The sequence below is a fragment of the Oncorhynchus nerka genome, linkage group LG1 (genome assembly GCF_034236695.1).
Source record: "Oncorhynchus nerka isolate Pitt River linkage group LG1, Oner_Uvic_2.0, whole genome shotgun sequence".
NCBI lineage: Eukaryota > Metazoa > Chordata > Actinopteri > Salmoniformes > Salmonidae > Oncorhynchus > Oncorhynchus nerka.
The window spans coordinates 50,019,589-50,036,608 of NC_088396.1; the positions used below are offsets into that span (position 1 = coordinate 50,019,589).

The 17,020-nt window shown below is 43.7% G+C and overlaps 1 protein-coding gene across 1 annotated transcript; it reads left to right on the forward strand.

Moving 5' to 3' along the window:
• Positions 1-732: 732 nt before the first annotated feature.
• On the forward strand, positions 733-13,279 carry gatd3 (glutamine amidotransferase class 1 domain containing 3). Its single transcript, XM_065019571.1, has 6 exons — positions 733-943; positions 4,078-4,130; positions 4,785-5,018; positions 5,193-5,285; positions 11,313-11,468; positions 12,467-13,279. Exons 1-6 carry the CDS (start codon positions 830-832, stop codon positions 12,594-12,596), a joined length of 780 nt encoding a protein of 259 aa, XP_064875643.1. The 5' UTR covers positions 733-829; the 3' UTR covers positions 12,597-13,279.
• The last annotated feature ends 3,741 nt before the right edge of the window (positions 13,280-17,020 follow it).

Here is a 17,020-nt window from a genome sequence, read left to right on the forward strand (position 1 = left end):
ATGTTACAAATGATGTAAATATCTGCAGTACCAGTCAAACGTTTATACACACCTAACCATTCCAGGGTTTTTCTTTATTTGTGTTAATCTGCAAAATTGTAATTATTCGCCTACCTCCTCATGCATTTTGCACACAATGTGTATAGACTCTCTTTTTTTCTACTGTGTTATTGACTTGTTAATTGTTTACTCCATGTGTAACTCTGTGTTGTCTGTTCACACTGCTATGCTTTATCTTGGCCAGGTCGCAGTTGTAAATGAGAACTTGTTCTCAACTAGCCTACCTGGTTAAATAAAGGTGCATATATTTTTTTGTTGTACTATTTTCTACATTGTAGACTAATAGTGAAGACATCAAAACTATGAAGCACATATGGAAATCATGTAGTAACCAAAAAAGTGTTATATATATATATATTCTACAGACCATACTGTGTACTCCCCTCCCCACTTTTACAGAATCATTATTTCTCTATAAGCCAATATGTAATGCATATATAGTGATTTGGGGGCATTTATTTGACGTTGGAACGTGTTTTAAAATCCCAAATTAATGCACATTTCAGTTAAATATGAACAAATGAGTCACTGTTAATGTTTAGACATTTTAATGTTATTTTTTTTCATACATCATTAATTAATAAATACAGGTTAATGACACTTTTCTAATTTACGTGAGGGACTGTTAATTTGTACGTTTCCGAAATTCCGTTACCCGGAAGTACTATTTTATTTTCGCTGTCGAGACGCTGATTCCACTGTCCGGCATCTTGTGCGCGTTTGTCAAAAGGGGTCCCTGTCTGGTTTATGTACAACTCTGTAGTCAACAATGTTTGCTTTAAGATCACTAGCATTTAAATCGGTTCCATTTCCAGGGAAATCACAGTTGGTAAACTCGGGGCTTCACACCAGTGCCAGATGGAGCGGTGCAAAAGTTGCAGTTGTAAGTAAACCTGGATCAGATATAGTGTGTCGAGTAGTGGGCTACGTGATTAATGTGTGCCAAGTCAGTTCTGACCAGTTGCAGGTAGTATCGGAAATCCCTAGCTGAGTAATCGCTCAACTACACTCTCTTATATTGCGATGTTGTTGAGTTTTGATAAATGGTCGCAACATTGAGTCAATCAGTCGCTTGCAGTTTTTTATTTTATTTTTAGCAACGCTAGTATTTACACACTAAGGTTGCTAGGAATTAACTTGCGAAGCCAGAAATTAAATACAATGTCATTTCAAGTCACCCTGCAGATTCTTCTTCTTCGATGTGGTTTAACGGCAGTTGTCATCCAATAAATGTTGCGTTAACTGCCACCTACTAGACTGGGATATAACTCGTATGCTTTGCATAATTAAACAAAATTAAAATAAATAAAATACCATACTCCACTATTTAAATATAGATATATAGTCCTACTTCATGCCAACAGCCTGAAAGGATGGGACACCACCAATTAACAGACCCTGTAACTCTTCTGATGTCAAGTCTCACACACCCAAATACCTCTCTGCAGCTGCCACCACAACCTCTATGTTCATAACCTCTAACTGTTCCATCCCTGCAGTACAGTTGATAACCGTTACTATAAATGCCTAAAATCTAATCTAACATGCTGACCAGACCGTGCGCGAGCGTCGCAAAATACATTTAGAAATCCATGTTATTCCATTATTGCTCGTGCACGTCAACGAGCGGCTGCGCGCGCCATTGTGCAAAAAATAATTCTGTCTCCCTACACCAAACGCGATCACAACAAGCAGGTAAAATATCAAAACAAACTCTGAACCACTTACATTAATTTGTGGACAGGTCGAAAAGCATTAAACATGCATGGCAATTTAGCTAGTTAGCTTGTACTCGGTAGCTAATTTGTCCTGGGATATAAACATTGAGTTGTTATTTTACATGAAATGCACAAGGTCCTCTACTCCGACAATTAATCCACACATAAAACGGCCAACCGAATCGTCTGTAGTCATCTCTCCTCCTTCCACGATTTTTCATCTTTGAACTTCTATGGTGATTGGCATCTACACTTTCATAGTATTACCACGACGACCGGCTAAACAGTTCGTCTTTCAATCACCCACGTGTGTATAACCAATGAGGGGATGGCACGGTGGGTGGCACGGTTCCTGCTTCTATAAACCAATGAGGAGATGGGAGAGGCGGGACTTGCAGCGCGATCTGCATCAGAAATGGAACTTTGTCGGGGAAAGACTGAACATCAAAACAACAGACTCTTCTGTTTGATCACATACGCCACCCTGTCTGCGTCGCATCATAAACACCGGGAATCTTTCCCTTCAGCTGGTCAGCTTTCACATTTACCTCTACCCCAGTAATCACTCCTTTCAATGGCACCCTTTTCTTGAGAGCAAAACAATTCACACCTCCCTCCCCATTAGTTGAACACCTGCTCCCTCTGACCAGCAGAAACACAAACGATTATCACAAGACCTCTTCTGAGTTACCCTCACCGATTCCACAGCACCCAACTCTTGTTTTCACCCACCCTGAAACCACAAATGGATCAGCCAAAAGGCAGGAGTCCACTTTTTTTTCTTCCAAAAACGTCACTCCTACTGTCACAGACTATTCTTCATCCTGACCCTTGGTTACAAGCCTCGGGCTATGAGAACTTCACCACACCCGACCACCACCGATACTTCCACTTCTCCTCTTTAACTCTGTCTGCTTACATGTTCTACCATTCTTTAACAAACCATCTCCCCTCACTTCCCCCACCATGTTTACCCGACTCACCGTCTTCCTCCCTCTATCGTTTAGATGACCTCTGCCTCTCTTTTCCTCCTCCGTATTCCAAGTAGAACTATCTACTTATGATAATACTGCACTTCTGACACTTCTTATCTTGTCAAGGGATGCCATTTTAACCGGCTGTCACAATCTCCGCACAATCAGCACGAACCCCTCGGGATGTTCACCCTGCCGATTGTCTGTAGGGTTGGTCCTTATGCAGAGGGAACATTTAAAAAGAAAAAAAAGATCTAATAGAACATAAACCAACTTTCCAAACTTCCTCTCAGCTTAACTCATATCAAAATAAAAGTCCTGCATGTGCGCCATGCCTGCACACAAAAAAGCAAGAGCTCGTGGGGGACTTTTATTTTGACATGAGGTAAGCAGAGCGGAACTGACCATGCTGACGAACTGCAGACCCAAGTTTGGAAATTCTGTTAAATTAGACACTACATGAATGTACTTAAAAAAAATGTTTATTCCCCCCTGCATAAGAAGCAAGCCTACAGTCAGTTGACAGAGTAAGTTGAAACTAAATGTTATTTAACTTCTGGCTTCAGGAGGACTACTCCATTTTTCTTTTTGCAAGCTTGTCTTCTGCATCCAAAGAGGCACATTTAGGTTTCTGCCCTAGCACTGCACAGCTGATTCAAATAACCAACTCATCATCAAGCAGCTATCGATAGGCCGCTTTGAAAAATGGTCAATTCTGAAAATGCTTAGGCTTACCCGTGCCTATGTTTGTCGTCTACAACTGTGATTCATACTTTGAATAAAAACTTTTCTCAAATAAAATCAACTTTTTCCTCATTGTGTTAATCAACTGGAGACGTAACAGCCTGTATATGATAAATGTTTTTATTAAAAGTATGAATTTCAGCGGAAGGACTGCAGTTGTACAGGACAAACATAGATACAGGTAAGCGTTTTTCAGAATTTGCCATTTGCTCTGGCGGACATTCCTGCAGTCAGCATGCCAATTGCACGCTCCCTCAGAACTTAAAACATCTGTGGCATTGTGTTGTGTGACACACTGCAAGTTTTAGATTGGCCTTTTTATTGTCCCCCAGCACAAGGTGCACCTGTGTAATGATCATGCTGTTTAATGGAAAATGTCTGGGATCTTTTTATTTCAGCTCATGAAACATGAAACACTTTAAATGTTGCGCTTTATATTTTTGTTCAGTAAAGTTTTGTTCTTGGGAGTTGATCTAGTTTTGTTGTTGGGAGTTGATCTAGTTTTGCATTCATTTCCCATAAGATGATCAATAATTTCTTATGAAGTGAACGTGTCATATCAATGTGAGTCATGTTAACAGGTGCTGTCTGGCTGTGGTGTGTATGACGGAACAGAGATCCACGAAGCATCAGCGTGAGTCTATTGTAGTGGGCCTATTTCCATTCTATTCCAAGCTTGTCTTACACTATACAACATCCTATTGTAGTGGGCCTATTTCCATTCTATTCCAAGCCTGTCTTATACTATACAACATCCTATTGTAGTAGGCCTATTTCCATTCTATTCCAAGCCTGTCTTACACTATACAACATCCTATTGTAGTAGGCCTATTTCCATTCTATTCCAAGCCTGTCTTGACATGCTATTAACTTGCTTGACAAGATGTCTAAAACATACAGTGCATACATCTTAAAAATGATTATAATGTTTTTTTAATTGAACGTTTTATTTAACTAGTTTATTCCAGGTGTAACTCTGTGTTGTTGTATGTGTCTAATTGCTACTGCGATCTTGGCCAGGTCGCAGTTGTAAATGAGAACTTGTTCTCAACTAGCCTACCAGGTTAAATAAAGGTGAAATTAAAAATTAAAAATAGGCAAGTCAGTTAAGAACATTTTCCTATTTACAATGACGGCCTACACCGGCCAAACCCGGACGCCGCTGGGATCTATGCACCAGTCGCCTGTGAGAAGTGGGCCAGCAGGAGGTGGCGTCTAGCCTGATGCACACGGTGAACAAGAGGTGCTACATCATTCTCTCTGATCTGGTGTTGTGTGTGTGAGACAGGATCCTGGTGCACCTGAGCAGGGGCGGGGCCGAGGTGCAGATGTACGCCCCTGACGTGTCCCAGATGCATGTCATCGACCACGGGAAGGGAGTGCCAGTTGAGAACGAGTCCAGGAACGTCTTATCAGAGTCCGCACGCATCGCTAGGGGCAACATCACAGATCTCGCCAAACTCAGCGTTGGCGACCATGACGCCATCATCTTCCCAGGGGGCTTTGGGGCTGCAAAAAACCTGTAGGTGGAACAGCGTTGTCATACCACATTGTTAAAAAAACAACAACCGTTAATTCATATCATTCATGTTAAGTATACCTGCTGTACAAACACTTTGAGCTTCTGCAAAGGCATCTCAATGTTTCTGTCTCTGTACCCCTCAGACGGATCTGTTTTGCTTGTCTTGTGTGGCAGGTCGACGTTTGCCGTGGACGGTCCAGACTGCAAGATCAACACAGATGTGGAGCGTGTCCTGAAGGACTTTCATAAGGCAGGCAAACCTATCGGGTCAGTGCTGTCGTCGTGTGTAAAACTGTGCTTGTTTGGGATTGAGCTCGGTTAACCCAGACCCCCAAAAATATTGTGTAATCTGGTCAGATGCTTGATTTATATTTACGTAGTCTGTCCAAGAGCGACGAGGGATCGAGTGCCCCTTGTAAATGAATACCTTTTGGGTGTATCTCAATCGTTTTAAAGTTGCTTCATATTCTTGTATCCTTTCCTTCCATTCACACTCATTTGAAGTTCAACAGTATTGGAAAGCAGTCAGATGGGTGCCTCTGTACCACATCTTTCACGACATCAGGATAGATGGCGGAAAGGAATGAAAGGTGTTTTAGAAAGCTAACATCTGATATCAGTTTGTGCTCTCGGTTAAGACGAGGATTCTAGTATCCCTAACTGGTTGTATAAATGAGGAAGAGTTATTTTATTTATTGTGGTTTTTATATAACCTTTATTTAATTAGGAATCATACTGGGACCAAGGTCTATTTTACAGATGAGCCCTGAATTATAGAAAATACTCATATCAAAAAATAAATCCAAAATGCAAACAGATAGAAAAACACAGTCCTAAAAAAACCCATTCATCAGTAATACGGTCCTCAATCAGCTTTCTGAATGGACCTAGAGGCACCAGAACATCACATTCATCAGTAATACGGTCCTCAATCAGCTTTCTGAATGGACCTAGAGACACCAGAACATCACATTCATCAGTAATACGGTCCTCAATCAGCTTTCTGAATGGACCTAGAGACACCAGAACATCACATTCATCAGTAATACGGTCCTCAATCAGCTTTCTGAATGGACCTAGAGACACCAGAACATCACATTCATCAGTAATACGGTCCTCAATCAGCTTTCTGAATGGACCTAGAGGCACCAGAACATCACATTCATCAGTAATACGGTCCTCAATCAGCTTTCTGAATGGACCTAGAGACACCAGAACATCACATTCATCAGTAATACGGTCCTCAATCAGCTTTCTGAATGGACCTAGAGACACCAGAACATCACATTCATCATTAATACGGTCCTCAATCAGCTTTCTGAATGGACCTAGAGACACCAGAACATCACATTCATCAGTAATACGGTCCTCAATCAGCTTTCTGAATGGACCTAGAGACACCAGAACATCACATTCATCAGTAATACGGTCCTCAATCAGCTTTCTGAATGGACCTAGAGGCACCAGAACATCACATTCATCAGTAATACGGTCCTCAATCAGCTTTCTGAATGGACCTAGAGGCACCAGAACATCACATTCATCAGTAATACGGTCCTCAATCAGCTTTCTGAATGGACCTAGAGGCACCAGAACATCACATTCATCAGTAATACGGTCCTCAATCAGCTTTCTGAATGGACCTAGAGGCACCAGAACATCACATTCATCAGTAATACGGTCCTCAATCAGCTTTCTGAATGGACCTAGAGGCACCAGAACATCACATTCATCAGTAATACGGTCCTCAATCAGCTTTCTGAATGGACCTAGAGGCACCAGAACATCACATTCATCAGTAATACGGTCCTCAATCAGCTTTCTGAATGGACCTAGAGGCACCAGAACATCACATTCATCAGTAATACGGTCCTCAATCAGCTTTCTGAATGGACCTAGAGACACCAGAACATCACATTCATCAGTAATACGGTCCTCAATCAGCTTTCTGAATGGACCTAGAGACACCAGAACATCACATTCATCATTAATACGGTCCTCAATCAGCTTTCTGAATGGACCTAGAGACACCAGAACATCACATTCATCAGTAATACGGTCCTCAATCAGCTTTCTGAATGGACCTAGAGACACCAGAACATCACATTCATCATTAATACGGTCCTCAATCAGCTTTCTGAATGGACCTAGAGACACCAGAACATCACATTCATCATTAATACGGTCCTCAATCAGCTTTCTGAATGGACCTAGAGACACCAGAACATCACATTCATCAGTAATACGGTCCTCAATCAGCTTTCTGAATGGACCTAGAGACACCAGAACATCACATTCATCAGTAATACGGTCCTCAATCAGCTTTCTGAATGGACCTAGAGGCACCAGAACATCACATTCATCAGTAATACGGTCCTCAATCAGCTTTCTGAATGGACCTAGAGACACCAGAACATCACATTCATCAGTAATACGGTCCTCAATCAGCTTTCTGAATGGACCTAGAGACACCAGAACATCACATTCATCATTAATACGGTCCTCAATCAGCTTTCTGAATGGACCTAGAGACACCAGAACATCACATTCATCATTAATACGGTCCTCAATCAGCTTTCTGAATGGACCTAGAGGCACCAGAACATCACATTCATCAGTAATACGGTCCTCAATCAGCTTTCTGAATGGACCTAGAGGCACCAGAACATCACATTCATCAGTAATAAGGTCCTCAATCAGCTTTCTGAATGGACCTAGAGGCACCAGAACATCACATTCATCAGTAATACGGTCCTCAATCAGCTTTCTGAATGGACCTAGAGACACCAGAACATCACATTCATCAGTAATAAGGTCCTCAATCAGCTTTCTGAATGGACCTAGAGGCACCAGAACATCACATTCATCAGTAATACGGTCCTCAATCAGCTTTCTGAATGGACCTAGAGACACCAGAACATCACATTCATCAGTAATACGGTCCTCAATCAGCTTTCTGAATGGACCTAGAGACACCAGAACATCACATTCATCAGTAATACGGTCCTCAATCAGCTTTCTGAATGGACCTAGAGGCACCAGAACATCACATTCATCAGTAATACGGTCCTCAATCAGCTTTCTGAATGGACCTAGAGACACCAGAACATCACATTCATCAGTAATACGGTCCTCAATCAGCTTTCTGAATGGACCTAGAGACACCAGAACATCACATTCATCAGTAATACGGTCCTCAATCAGCTTTCTGAATGGACCTAGAGGCACCAGAACATCACATTCATCAGTAATACGGTCCTCAATCAGCTTTCTGAATGGACCTAGAGACACCAGAACATCACATTCATCAGTAATACGGTCCTCAATCAGCTTTCTGAATGGACCTAGAGACACCAGAACATCACATTCATCAGTAATACGGTCCTCAATCAGCTTTCTGAATGGACCTAGAGGCACCAGAACATCACATTCATCAGTAATACGGTCCTCAATCAGCTTTCTGAATGGACCTAGAGGCACCAGAACATCACATTCATCAGTAATACGGTCCTCAATCAGCTTTCTGAATGGACCTAGAGACACCAGAACATCACATTCATCAGTAATACGGTCCTCAATCAGCTTTCTGAATGGACCTAGAGGCACCAGAACATCACATTCATCAGTAATACGGTCCTCAATCAGCTTTCTGAATGGACCTAGAGGCACCAGAACATCACATTCATCAGTAATACGGTCCTCGATCAGCTTTCTGAATGGACCTAGAGACACCAGAACATCACATTCATCAGTAATACAGTCCTCAATCAGCTTTCTGAATGGACCTAGAGACACCAGAACATCACATTCATCAGTAATACGGTCCTCAATCAGCTTTCTGAATGGACCTAGAGACACCAGAACATCACATTCATCAGTAATACGGTCCTCAATCAGCTTTCTGAATGGACCTAGAGACACCAGAACATCACATTCATCAGTAATACAGTCCTCAATCAGCTTTCTGAATGGACCTAGAGGCACCAGAACATCACATTCATCAGTAATACGGTCCTCAATCAGCTTTCTGAATGGACCTAGAGGCACCAGAACATCACATTCATCAGTAATAAGGTCCTCAATCAGCTTTCTGAATGGACCTAGAGGCACCAGAACATCACATTCATCAGTAATACGGTCCTCAATCAGCTTTCTGAATGGACCTAGAGACACCAGAACATCACATTCATCAGTAATAAGGTCCTCAATCAGCTTTCTGAATGGACCTAGAGGCACCAGAACATCACATTCATCAGTAATACGGTCCTCAATCAGCTTTCTGAATGGACCTAGAGACACCAGAACATCACATTCATCAGTAATACGGTCCTCAATCAGCTTTCTGAATGGACCTAGAGACACCAGAACATCACATTCATCAGTAATACGGTCCTCAATCAGCTTTCTGAATGGACCTAGAGGCACCAGAACATCACATTCATCAGTAATACGGTCCTCAATCAGCTTTCTGAATGGACCTAGAGACACCAGAACATCACATTCATCATTAATACGGTCCTCAATCAGCTTTCTGAATGGACCTAGAGACACCAGAACATCACATTCATCATTAATACGGTCCTCAATCAGCTTTCTGAATGGACCTAGAGGCACCAGAACATCACATTCATCAGTAATACGGTCCTCAATCAGCTTTCTGAATGGACCTAGAGACACCAGAACATCACATTCATCAGTAATACGGTCCTCAATCAGCTTTCTGAATGGACCTAGAGACACCAGAACATCACATTCATCAGTAATACAGTCCTCAATCAGCTTTCTGAATGGACCTAGAGGCACCAGAACATCACATTCATCAGTAATACGGTCCTCAATCAGCTTTCTGAATGGACCTAGAGGCACCAGAACATCACATTCATCAGTAATACGGTCCTCAATCAGCTTTCTGAATGGACCTAGAGACACCAGAACATCACATTCATCAGTAATACGGTCCTCAATCAGCTTTCTGAATGGACCTAGAGGCACCAGAACATCACATTCATCAGTAATACGGTCCTCAATCAGCTTTCTGAATGGACCTAGAGGCACCAGAACATCACATTCATCAGTAATACGGTCCTCAATCAGCTTTCTGAATGGACCTAGAGGCACCAGAACATCACATTCATCAGTAATACAGTCCTCAATCAGCTTTCTGAATGGACCTAGAGACACCAGAACATCACATTCATCATTAATACGGTCCTCAATCAGCTTTCTGAATGGACCTAGAGGCACCAGAACATCACATTCATCATTAATACGGTCCTCAATCAGCTTTCTGAATGGACCTAGAGGCACCAGAACATCACATTCATCAGTAATACGGTCCTCAATCAGCTTTCTGAATGGACCTAGAGACACCAGAACATCACATTCATCAGTATTACGGTCCTCGATCAGTTTTCTGAATGGACCTAAAGGCACCAGAACATCACATTCATCAGTATTACGGTCCTCGATCAGTTTTCTGAATGGACCTAGAGACATCAGAACATCACATTTTAAGAACATTTTGAAGATTGTTCTAGAAATGGGGTGCAAAAACCAAAAAGCTGAATTATCTCACTGATGAGTTACATCCCTGAGACCTGGTTAGCTTTTTGTGCCATGAATCTTGTTCCGAAGGCAGCTCTGCATAGTGGCATTAGCTAGCACAGCCACAAAGTCATACAATCATACAATACAATTTTAAACCTGACCTTAACCACCCTGCTAGCCTTAACCACCCTGCTAGCCTTAACCACCCTGCTAGCCTTAACCCCCCCTGCTAGCCTTAACCCCCCTGCTAGCCTTAACCCCCCTGCTAGCATTATCCACCCTGCTAGCATTATCCACCCTGCTAGCATTATCCACCCTGCTAGCCTTAACCACCCTGCTAGCCTTAACCACCCTGCTAGCCTTAACCACCCTGCTAGCCTTAACCACCCTGCTAGCCTTAACCACCCTGCTAGCCTTATCCACCCTGCTAGCCCCTGCTAGCATTATCCACCCTGCTAGCCTTAACCACCTTGCTAGCCTTAACCACCCTGCTAGCCTTAACCACACTGCTAGCCTTAACCACCAAATGACCAAAAAGCATATTTTTTTAGTTTTCAATCTGCGTATAGTAGCTCATATGCCTAAAGGTTAGTACTGATGTTAGGTAAAGTGGGAGTTTTTGTAAAAATCATTTATAAATTAAAACATAGCAATGTATCCACCTATGTGGATCAGAGCGCCAACCTCTAAACTAAGCTGGTCACATGGCATTAGTACATTGTCCTAACCTGGCTATATTTAACCTAGGTTGTGCTGTATCTCTCCTGTGTTGGCTGCCAAGCTGCTTCCTGGGGTAGAGGTGACGGTGGGGCACGAAGAGGAGAAGGGGGGCAAGTGGCCCTATGCTGGCACTGCTGGGGCTATTAAGGCTCTGGGAGCCAAGCACATCGTCAAGGAGGTCACCATATCCTTTCACATGCTGGATTATAAATACTGAACACAAATATAGACGCAACATGCATGTATTTCACATGACTGGGAATACAGATATGCTTCTGTTGGTCACAGATACCTTACAAAAAGGTAGAGGAGTGGATCAGAAGACCAGTCAGTATCTGGTGTGACCCACCATTTACCTCATGCAGCACAACACATCTCCTTCACATAGAGTTGATCAGGCTGTTGATTGGGGCCTGTGGAATGTTGTCCCGCTCCTCTTCAATGGCTGTGCTGAACACGCTGTCGTACACATCAATCCAGAGCATCCCAAACATGCTCAATGGGTGACATGTCTGGTGAGTCTGCAGGCCATGGAAGAACTGGGACATTTTCAGCTTCCAGGAATTGTGTACTGATCGTTGAGACATGGGGCCGTGGTGGCGGATGAATGGCACGACAATGTGCCGCAGGATCTTGTCACGGTATATCTATGCATTCAAATTGCCACCGATAAAATGCAATTGTGTTTGTTGTCTAACTGTTATCTTACTGTTGACATCAGCAATTAAACACGTTTAAGGTCATTTGATATAACCTTTGATAGATCGTGGCGCTTGCAATAAGTGGGTTAAACTCCCATATGTTATAAATGTTTTATTTAACTAGGAAAGTCAGTTAAGAACAAAATCTTATATACAATGACAGCCTACTGGGGAACAGTGGGTTAACTGCCTTGTTCAGGGGCAGAACGACAGACCTTGTCAGCTCGGGGATTCGATCCAGCAACCTTTCGGTTACTGGCTCAATGCTCTAACCACTAGGCTACCTGCTGCTCCAATTGTAAGTATGTTAAATATTACATATATTACAACATTTGTCAAAGGCAATGTGAAAAGTATGTTACAAAGTTACTGCACTCAGCTGAAAGTGAATATGTAATTTTACGCTGTTTTGATGTGTGCTTTTGATTAGCCTCTGTAATCCCTGTCTCTGTGTGTGACCCTTGACCCCGAGTGTCATCACGAGGCCCACGTAGACCAGAAGAACAAGGTGGTGACATCACCAGCCTTCATGTGTGAGACCCAGGTGCACCTGATCTTCGACGGCATCGGCGCCATGGTAACCAACGTCCTCAAACTCAGTGGAAAGTGAAAGAGCAGAACCCACAATAGTTTATAATTAAATATCGTACCAAATAGCAATGTTGTCCAACACAAATCTACTTCACCCGTAAACTATATCGAAGGAGTGTGCTCGTTATGTGGTTTTACAGCTCTCAACAAAGTATTCGTCGCAAGCTTTAGATCTAGATTTTATTATATGTGCCAGTATTCAATAGAAGTCATTATTTTGTATGTTTTTGCTGGAAATCTAGAGAATATGAATTTATTATAATAATAAACTACTTTATTCTGCTAACTAGATACAGGTACATTTCCCTGTTATTGGAATGGAATGGAATTCTAGAGTTGTAATTTAGAGAAGCACTACTAGTTCCTTTATTGTCCAGCAGAGGGCGCTAACAGGTCATTGGCCACTCGGTTCCAATGCAAACGTGTTGAGGTTCCTCTCTCTCTCTCTCTCTCATTCAAAGATTCAGAGCAGGTGTACGAATTTATTAACTTTAAAATCATCGGTGTTTCTAGGCGAATAAGCTATAAATATCTCAAACACTGAAATCAGATTTTTTAATTTTTTTTTAAGCATTTCATTCAGACTTGAGGCAACTTGCGCTAAGGAAAGGCGGTGTTTAGAGAATGGCTTTACTTACCTGGAGTCATATATATTGTCATTGAATTTATGTCTGTTGAATAAAGAGATGTCTGTGGAATGAAGAGATGTCGTCAGTGTACTCATGTTTTATTTATTTAACCTTTATTTAACTAGGCAAGTCAGTTAAGAACACATTCTTATTTCTCATGACGGCCTACCTAGAGGCCTCCTGCGGGGATGGAATAAAAAAAATATAAATATAAAATATAAATAATATATAGGACAAAACACACATCATGACAAGAGAGACAACACTACATAACGAGAGACCTAAGAAAACAACATAGCAAGGCAGCAACAGATGAAAACACAACATGGTAGGAGCACAACATGGTAGCAACACATGGTAGCAACACAACATGGTAGCAACACAGCATGGTAGGAGCACAGCATGGTAGGAGCACAACATGGTAGCAACACAACATGGTAGGAGCACAACATGGTAGCAACACAACATGGTAGCAACGCAACATGGTAGCAACACAACATGGTAGCAGCACAAAACATGGTCCAAACATTTGACACAGACAACATCACAAAATTCAAATGACAACAATACACACAAAGCAGCCACAACTGTCAGTAAGAGTGTCAATGATTGATTCTTTGAATGAAGAGATTGAGATAAAACTGTCCAGTTTGAGTGTTTGTTGCAGCTTGTTCCAGTCGTTAGCTGCAGCGAACTGAAAAGACGAGCAACCCAGGGATGTGTGTGCTTTGGGGACCATTAACAGAATGTGACTGGCAGAACAGGTGTTGTATGTGGAGGATAAGGGCTGCAGTAGATATCTCAGAGAGGGGGGAGTGAGGCCTAAGAGGGTTGTGGAGGATGAGGGCTGCAGTAGATATCTCAGAGAGGGGGAGTGAGGCCTAAGAGGGTTGTGGAGGATGAGGGCTGCAGTAGATATCTCAGATATGGGGTAGTGAGGCCTAAGAGGGTTGTGGAGGATGAGTGCTGCAGTAGATATCTCAGAGAGGGGGGAGTGAGGCCTAAGAGGGTTGTGGAGGATGAGGGCTGCAGTAGATATCTCAGATATGGGGTAGTGAGGCCTAAGAGGGTTGTGGAGGATGAATGCTGCAGTAGATATCTCAGAGAGGAGGGCGTGAGGCCTAAGAGGGTTGTGGAGGATGAGTGCTGCAGTAGATATCTCAGAGAGGGGGGAGTGAGGCCTAAGACGGTTGTGGAGGATGAGGGCTGCAGTAGATATCTCAGAGAGGGGGAGTGAGGCCTAAGAGGGTTGTGGAGGATGAGTGCTGCAGTAGATATCTCAGATATGGGGTAGTGAGGCCTAAGAGGGTTGTGGAGGATGAGTGCTGCAGTAGATATCTCAGAGAGGGGGAGTGAGGCCTAAGAGGGTTGTGGAGGATGAGGGCTGCAGTAGATATCTCAGAGAGGGGGAGTGAGGCCTAAGAGGGTTGTGGAGGATGAGGGCTGCAGTAGATATCTCAGAGAGGGGGGCGTGAGGCCTAAGAGGGTTGTGGAGGATAAGGGCTGCAGTAGATATCTCAGAGAGGGGGGAGTGAGGCCTAAGAGGGTTGTGGAGGATGAGGGCTGCAGTAGATATCTCAGATATGGGGTAGTGAGGCCTAAGAGGGTTGTGGAGGATGAGGGCTGCAGTAGATATCTCAGATAGGGGCGAGTGAACAGGTGTTGTATGTGGAGGATGAGGGCTGCAGTACATATCTCAGATATGGGGGAGTGAACAGGTGTTGTATGTGGAGGATGAGGGCTGCAGTAGATATCTCAGATATGGGGGAGTGAACAGGTGTTGTATGTGGAGGATGAGGGCTGCAGTAGATATCTCAGATATGGGGGAGTGAACAGGTGTTGTATGTGGAGGATGAGGGCTGCAGTAGATATCTCAGATATGGGGAGTGAACAGGTGTTGTATGTGGAGGATGAGGGCTGCAGTAGATATCTCAGATATGGGGGAGTGAACAGGTGTTGTATGTGGAGGATGAGGGCTGCAGTAGATATCTCAGATAGGGGGAGTGAGGCCTAAGAGGGTTGTGAAGGATGAGGGCTGCAGTAGATATCTCAGATATGGGGGAGTGAACAGGTGTTGTATGTGGAGGATGAGGGCTGCAGTAGATATCTCAGATAGGGGGGAGTGAACAGGTGTTGTATGTGGAGGATGAGGGCTGCAGTAGATATCTCAGATATGGGGGAGTGAACAGGTGTTGTATGTGGAGGATGAGGGCTGCAGTAGATATCTCAGATATGGGGGAGTGAACAGGTGTTGTATGTGGAGGATGAGGGCTGCAGTAGATATCTCAGATATGGGGGAGTGAACAGGTGTTGTATGTGGAGGATGAGGGCTGCAGTAGATATCTCAGAGAGGGGCGAGTGAACAGGTGTTGTATGTGGAGGATGAGGGCTGCAGTAGATATCTCAGATATGGGGGAGTGAGAACTAAGAGGGTTGTGGAGGATGAGGGCTGCAGTAGATATCTCAGATATGGGGGAGTGAACAGGTGTTGTATGTGGAGGATGAGGGCTGCAGTAGATATCTCAGATATGGGGGAGTGAACAGGTGTTGTATGTGGAGGATGAGGGCTGCAGTAGATATCTCAGATAGGGAGAGTGAGGCCTAAGAGGGTTGTGGAGGATGAGGGCTGCAGTAGATATCTCAGATATGGGGGAGTGAACAGGTGTTGTATGTGGAGGATGAGGGCTGCAGTAGATATCTCAGATAGGGGGGAGTGAACAGGTGTTGTATGTGGAGGATGAGGGCTGCAGTAGATATCTCAGATATGGGGGAGTGAACAGGTGTTGTATGTGGAGGATGAGGGCTGCAGTAGATATCTCAGATATGGGGGAGTGAACAGGTGTTGTATGTGGAGGATGAGGGCTGCAGTAGATATCTCAGAGAGGGGCGAGTGAACAGGTGTTGTATGTGGAGGATGAGGGCTGCAGTAGATATCTCAGATATGGGGGAGTGAGGCCTAAGAGGGTTGTGGAGGATGAGGGCTGCAGTAGATATCTCAGATATGGGGGAGTGAACAGGTGTTGTATGTGGAGGATGAGGGCTGCAGTAGATATCTCAGATAGGGGGGAGTGAACAGGTGTTGTATGTGGAGGATGAGGGCTGCAGTAGATATCTCAGATATGGGGGAGTGAACAGGTGTTGTATGTGGAGGATGAGGGCTGCAGTAGATATCTCAGATATGGGGAGTGAACAGGTGTTGTATGTGGAGGATGAGGGCTGCAGTAGATATCTCAGAGAGGGGCGAGTGAACAGGTGTTGTATGTGGAGGATGAGGGCTGCAGTAGATATCTCAGATATGGGGGAGTGAGGCCTAAGAGGGTTGTGGAGGATGAGGGCTGCAGTAGATATCTCAGATATGGGGGAGTGAACAGGTGTTGTATGTGGAGGATGAGGGCTGCAGTAGATATCTCAGATATGGGGAGTGAACAGGTGTTGTATGTGGAGGATGAGGGCTGCAGTAGATATCTCAGATAGGGAGAGTGAGGCCTAAGAGGGTTGTGGAGGATGAGGGCTGCAGTAGATATCTCAGATATGGGGAGTGAACAGGTGTTGTATGTGGAGGATGAGGGCTGCAGTAGATATCTCAGATAGGGGAGTGAACAGGTGTTGTATGTGGAGGATGAGGGCTGCAGTAGATATCTCAGATATGGGGGAGTGAACAGGTGTTGTATGTGGAGGATGAGGGCTGCAGTAGATATCTCAGATATGGGGAGTGAACAGGTGTTGTATGTGGAGGATGAGGGCTGCAGTAGATATCTCAGATATGGGGAGTGAACAGGTGTTGTATGTGGAGGATGAGGGCTGCAGTAGATAT

Excerpts from the sequence above, each read along its gene's own strand:
- gatd3 (XM_065019571.1), top strand. The coding sequence starts at position 830 with ATGTTTGCTTTAAGATCACTAGCATTTAAATCGGTTCCATTTCCAGGG. Across the intron at positions 5,019-5,192 it reads TTTGGGGCTGCAAAAAACCT|GTCGACGTTTGCCGTGGACG; the intron begins GTAGGTGGAACA and ends CTTGTGTGGCAG. Across the intron at positions 11,469-12,466 it reads CACATCGTCAAGGAGGTCAC|CGAGGCCCACGTAGACCAGA; the intron begins CATATCCTTTCA and ends CGAGTGTCATCA.